Consider the following 6,000-nt stretch of genomic DNA (forward strand, 5'->3'; position numbering starts at 1 on the left):
AGATCTCTACTCTGTCCATATCCCTCTATTCCCCACCTTATCATATATCTAACAAAATGCCTCTTAAACATTGTTCATCAGGTTCCTGAATCTTGCATTCCTCATCTTTCATTTTTGTCGGAACATGGTGGTTTTAGCCTAATATTGTGGTAGTTAACTTCTCCCTAATTTTGTAATTTCAGCAGAGAACTACTCTTATCTTTATCCACAAATAAGTTAAAGCTGACAAGACTTACAATTGCCCCAAACGCTAGGTCCATCCCCATTTCCAGATTATCTCAGCTCCGCTGCCAATTTAATATCGCAATAATCTCCATCAACCAGTCCATGTCACATCACATCATTCCACTGAAAATCTGGATACCGTCACCACCCGTAGTCCGGATTCCTTTAGCCGCTTCCCCCCTACACCCCCCACCACTGTGGATCCCTCTCCTCACCCTCATTTCTCCCTCTTTCTCCTCTGTCAATCCTCCTCATCACTTCACCCCCTCCCCCATCTGTCAATCCACGACTTCCCTCATTCCCTTCCTCCAACTGCTCCCCAATCCCCTTCACTCCATCCCCACTGGATCCCTCTACCCCGGTCATGCCCTTACACCATCTCGCCGACACCCCCCCCCGACTGGATCCCTCCACCATGGTCTCCAAGTCCCCACTGGATCTCTCCCACACAACCCCACTCCCACAGGATCTGTCCACCCCAGTCTGCACCAGTCCCCGCCCTGTCATTCCCCAAGCCCCCGCCCCCCGGGTCACTCCCCCAGCTCCCCCCTCAGGTCACTCCCCCAACCCCCCCCCCCCATCACTTCCCAAGTCTTCCCCGTCACTAACCTCTGGGTCACTCTCCCCCTCCCTATAGGTCACTCCCCCAGCCCCCAAACCGGGTCACTAAACCCACTCCCCCCCGCCCAGTCACTCCCCCTGCACCACACCCCCCCCTCCTCTTTCCTTTCTCCCAACCCTGGACTTCTGTTAACTCACTTTTTAGATTAGAATCAATTTGAACATTAGGTCATAGACAGAGAACACAGGGGGCTAACACCTACAACATATTGTCTAGCTATCACCATTGTTAAACAGCTAACCCGAGAATGCAACTTTTAAAAAGAAGGAAGGGGTTTGTGATTTACACATGAAAGAAGTGAAACTATCACTGTATTTTAACAGATGAAAGGCTTAACAGACAATCAATTTTTCAATGTATAATTTCAGTTACATCACACTGCAAATTTTTGCTATAAATTCTGTGTAACGATCGAGCCCTCCACAATCACCTGGTGAAGGAGCATCGCTCCGAAAGCTAGTGCTTCCAATTAAACCTGTTGGACTATAACCTGGTGCTGTGTGTGATGTTTAACCCCAGTCCAACACCGGCATCTCCACATCCTGACGATTTGTCTGCAGTTTCTTTTTGGTCGCACATTTCCCTCAGAGTCAGGATCCTCCGAAGCTGCCCCTTCCCCGATCCTGTCCCCTCACCCCTCACACTCCTTCCCCCACCCCCACCCCCACCCACACCCACACCCTCCATAGGACCCGCCCCCACCCTCCCTCTCCTTCCCTTTGGATCTTTCCCACTCCCTCCCGCTCTATCCCACCCCCCGGTCACTCACCCAACTCACCCCGGTTCACTCCCCCCGCCCCTTCCCTCCCCCCGGGGGGGGGGGGGTCCCACTCACCGATCACGGCCAGTGTGAGGAAGGTGAACGCCCCGCTCAGAGGGACCAGGTCGGGCCGGGACAGGGCGAGGAGGCGGCGCCTGATGCTGCGCTGTGTCCCCGGGAGGGAGCCGCGGGCCCGGGCCCGGAGCAGAGCCGCCGCCGCCTCCAGGAGGGCGAGGGCCAGGCCCGAGGCGGCGTGAGGGAGCAGAAGGGCGGCCAGGGAGCGGGGCGCCAGGCCCAGGCTGAGGCCCAGCCCCAGGAGGCGGTACAGAGCCGGGGAGAGGCCGCAGCAGGCGGTGTACAGCAGCAGCGGGCGGTGCAGGCCGCCCAGGCTCCGGCTCAGGGACAGGCTGAGGGCCAGGGCCGACAGGGACGGCACCGCCTCCGGCACCGCCAGCAGCGACAGCCCCAGCTGCAGGAGAGGGGCCAGGGCGGCCAGGAGCAGGCGCCGGGCCCGGGGCAGGGGCAGGGTCCCGGCCGGGGCCGGGGGGGAGAGCGCTGCTCCCGGGGACTCCATGGTCAGCAGCTGCAGGCACAGACACAACTGTGTCCCCCAAAAGTTTCACTTTCACTAGACAGAGAGAGGGAGGGAGCCGCCCCGGAATAAAATCATCATCAAATAAAGATCATCATCAAATAAAGATCATCATCAATATCAATATCAATAACAAATATCATCAAATAAAGATCAATAACATCAATCATAATCATTAATATCAATAACAAATATCAAATCATCAAATAAAGATCAGTAACATAAATCCTAATCATTAATATCAATAATAAACATCAAATAAAGATCAATAATATAAATCAAAATTATTAATATGAATAACAAATATCAAATAAATATCATTAACATAAATAAAATCATGTTTATATCAATAACAACCCACCAAATAAAGATCAATGACATAAATATCAATGATGTGGAGGTGCTGGTGTTGGACTAGGGTGGACAATGTTAAAACTCATAGAAATACCAAGTTATAGCCCAACAGGTTTATTTCAAAGCACTAACTCGAACAGAATTCCCACAGTGGGGAAACAGGTCCTTCACTCCCAACAAGTCCACACCGACCCTCTAAAAACCAACTCATCCAGACCCATACCCCTACAATATAAATGTATGTTTTTCCCATGATTAATGCATCTCACCTACACATCCCTGAACACCACAGGCAATTTCCCTTTGCCAATTAACCTAACCTGCACAACTTTGTATTGTGGGAGGAAACCAGAAGACCCGAAGGAAACCCACACAGACACGGATCCCAGGTCCCTGGCACTATGAGGCAGCAGTGCTAATAACTGTGCCACCCCTTCATCAGGTAGCTAGTGGGGCAGGATCATAAGACACAATGTATAGCTAAAAATCATAGTGTCATGTAACCGAAATGATAAATTGAACAAACCTAGATTGCTGTTAAGTCTTTCATCTTTTAGAATGGGTTGCAAGTTTCAGTTCATTACTATGTAAATCCCAGAACTTCTCAAGATAACTTAAGGTTTTATAAAGAAAGGTGGCATCTCAGCTCAGAAAATGCATTAAAGGTGTGAGGTTCGAGTCTGTCAGCCCAATATTAAGCCAGACCGATTCTATTTGCAAAGTAAGAATTTGTAAACTATGACATGGATTGCTTGCCTGCATATTGTGTGCTTTTTGAGCGAAATAGAATGTGTCTGCAAATATAATTCTGCAAATGCAAATTCAAACCATAGACTGAAATGTTTGTACACGTTCATGAGAGAGAGTGTGTGTGTGTGAATGTGAGTGCACATGACAGAGTGTGTGTTTGCGTTTGCATGCTTGGTAAAGTGTGTGTGTGTGAGTGTGATGGAGTGTAAGCCTGTGAGAGGGTGTGTACTTGTGTGTGAGAGTTGGGGATGTGTGTGTGTGGGTATGAGAGAGAGCATGTGCATGAGAGAGGTTCTGCGCTAGTGTGTGAGTATGTAAGTGTGTGTGTATGTGTGCTTGTGTGTGAGAGAGTATAGTGCAGTGGGGTCACATGTAGCGTGACATGAACCCAAGGTCCAGGTTGAGGCCATCCTCATGAACTTGGCTATCAGCCTCTGCTGGGCTACTCTGCATTGTTGTATGCCCCGAAGTCTGCCTTGGAAATGGTCATCCAAAGATCCAAGGCTGAATGTCCCTGAACAGTGGTGTTCCCCGGCTGGGAGGGAACATCCCTGTCAGGCGATTGTTGCACGGTGTCAATTTATCTGTTGTCATAGCCTGTGCTCAGACTCGACAATGCGCCATGCCTCGGGGCATCCTTGCCTGCTGTGTATGAGATAGACACCGTTGGCTGAGTCACATGAGTACCTGTTGTGTACAAGGTGAGTGGTGTCCCCACGTGTAATGGTGGTGTCTACACTCTGACACGTCTTGCAGTGGTTGCTATAACAGGGTTGTGTGGTGTTGTGGTCGATGTTGTCCTGAAGGCTGGGCAGTTTGCTGCAAACACTGGTCTGTTTAAGGTTTGCCGATTGTTGAAGGTGGGAAATAGAGGTGTAGGGAAGTTATTGGCAAGGTGCTCATCCTCATCAATAAATAAATATCAACACCAATAATATCAATAACAATTATCATAAATTAAAAGAACAAAATTATCAAATAAAGATCATTGACAGAAACAAAATCAAATGAATATCAATAACATATATCAATAATAAATTAATATCAAAGAAAACAGGACAAGTCATGGGGACAGTGCTGAGCTGGAAGTTTGAAACTAGGGTGAGGTGGGGGAAGGGAATTTCACGGGCTCTCCGCTCTCTGGGTAAGATATTTCTTCTCATCAGTCCTAATTGGCCGATCCCATATTTGTAAACTGTGCCCCAAAGTGCAGCATTGAAGTGCTGAACTGTATTAAAGGTGAGTCTGAATTGCGCCATGTTGTGTGGTATGACTGGGCCTTGACACATGAGGGTGCCGGCAGTTTCTGCCTACGCCGAGATGTTGGGGAATGATGCCCCAAACAGGGTTACCCAGGGAAGATCCTGATGAGGCTGCAGCCAACAGGCAACCATTCAGACTTTCCAAATCAGGAATTGTGGGGTATACTTTCTCAGGTGGATCAGGGAGAATTGCAAAATGTATTTAACTGAAGTGAGCTGGGCTGGTTATGCGTGTAAATAAGACCCTCACCACTCACTAATGATGTCCTCACCTCATTATTAAAACCATAAGCCGAGAAATTGGGCTATTTTTCTTGACGTCAAGCGTTTTATCTTTTGAATTTTTTTTGCAAATCTCTTGCCATTGCCCACCTCATTTTCGATGCTGTAATAATTTAGCCCCCCCATTCTATGTGATTCTATGCCCTTCCCCCACTACCTGGTAACCCCTTCGCTGAGAAACATTCCCTGGAATTCCCCGTTGTTAAACTGCTTTTACTTTCCTTCTTCATTTCTCCGTCTCCCTGCCCTTTCTCCACATTCACACCCCAACACAGCCGGAATAGCCCCCCCGACAGGCAGCTCTCTGACCCTGCTCCAGTTGTTGCCGGGAAGATGAGATTGGGACAGGTTCCTTTCTGGGACTCCACCCTCGGTCTGGTTTACAAAGTCAGAGAATGGCAGCTGAGAAAGACAGCCTTACATTCCTATAGCGCCCAATGCCATCTCAGGCCACCTCAATATGTTTAACAATGTAAGAAGTATTGTTAAAGTTGTAACAAGACAGAGAGAAGTTAAAAGTGCCTGTGTATCTTACACACACAAAAAAAATTAAAAATTGAAAGTTCCTGTAGCTTTGGTCAGCTTTAGTTGCTGTTATGCTCTCCATAATTAGTCTGAACCTCCCTTTTCATGGGGCCCTGTGTTACGAATGACTTCCGTCACTGAGTCTGTTCGCAAGTGGAACACAATACAGGACTTAGTTAAATATTCATTCTTAAGGACAGGAAATGTTCAAATATCACACCCCCCCCCCCACCCCCCTTCCTCCCAACACGAGTTAGGCTGAGTCGGCAATTGGTGACCCCCTATTTATCTTGTAGGGGAAGAGAAATTGAAGAAAACTCGAGTACAATGATATTCTGCCTTAAGTTATATCACAAACAGAACGAGAGAGAGAGAATAGATATACAGAATAATAGGTGCATACATAAATGTTTGCATGTAAAGGGACATCGGAAGAGTGACAGTATTAAAATGAATTCATGTTTTAGAAATTGTACCCTATTAGAACACAGAGAGAAAGCTATTCGGGCATGAGCTACAAAAAAAAATCAATTCCACTCAGACAGACTGAGATATGAACAGTAAACCTCCCCCCGGTTTTTCTCTCAGTGGGTGGGGTCTTCTCCTATCCCTTGCGTCTGATCACTGT

General features: G+C 47.9%; 1 protein-coding gene across 1 annotated transcript in view; it reads right to left on the reverse strand.

Moving 5' to 3' along the window:
* Positions 1–2,227, reverse strand: part of LOC132832856 (antigen peptide transporter 2-like) — a 48,222-nt gene extending 45,995 nt beyond the window's left edge. The window contains exon 1 of the mRNA XM_060851043.1: positions 1,683–2,227. Within this exon, the coding sequence (XP_060707026.1) occupies positions 1,683–2,181 (499 nt within the window). The 5' untranslated portion in view covers positions 2,182–2,227. The remainder of the gene's footprint in view (positions 1–1,682) is intronic.
* Positions 2,228–6,000: the final 3,773 nt, after the last annotated feature.

The sequence above is a fragment of the Hemiscyllium ocellatum genome, chromosome 35 (genome assembly GCF_020745735.1).
Source record: "Hemiscyllium ocellatum isolate sHemOce1 chromosome 35, sHemOce1.pat.X.cur, whole genome shotgun sequence".
NCBI classification, from domain to species: Eukaryota; Metazoa; Chordata; class Chondrichthyes; order Orectolobiformes; family Hemiscylliidae; genus Hemiscyllium; species Hemiscyllium ocellatum.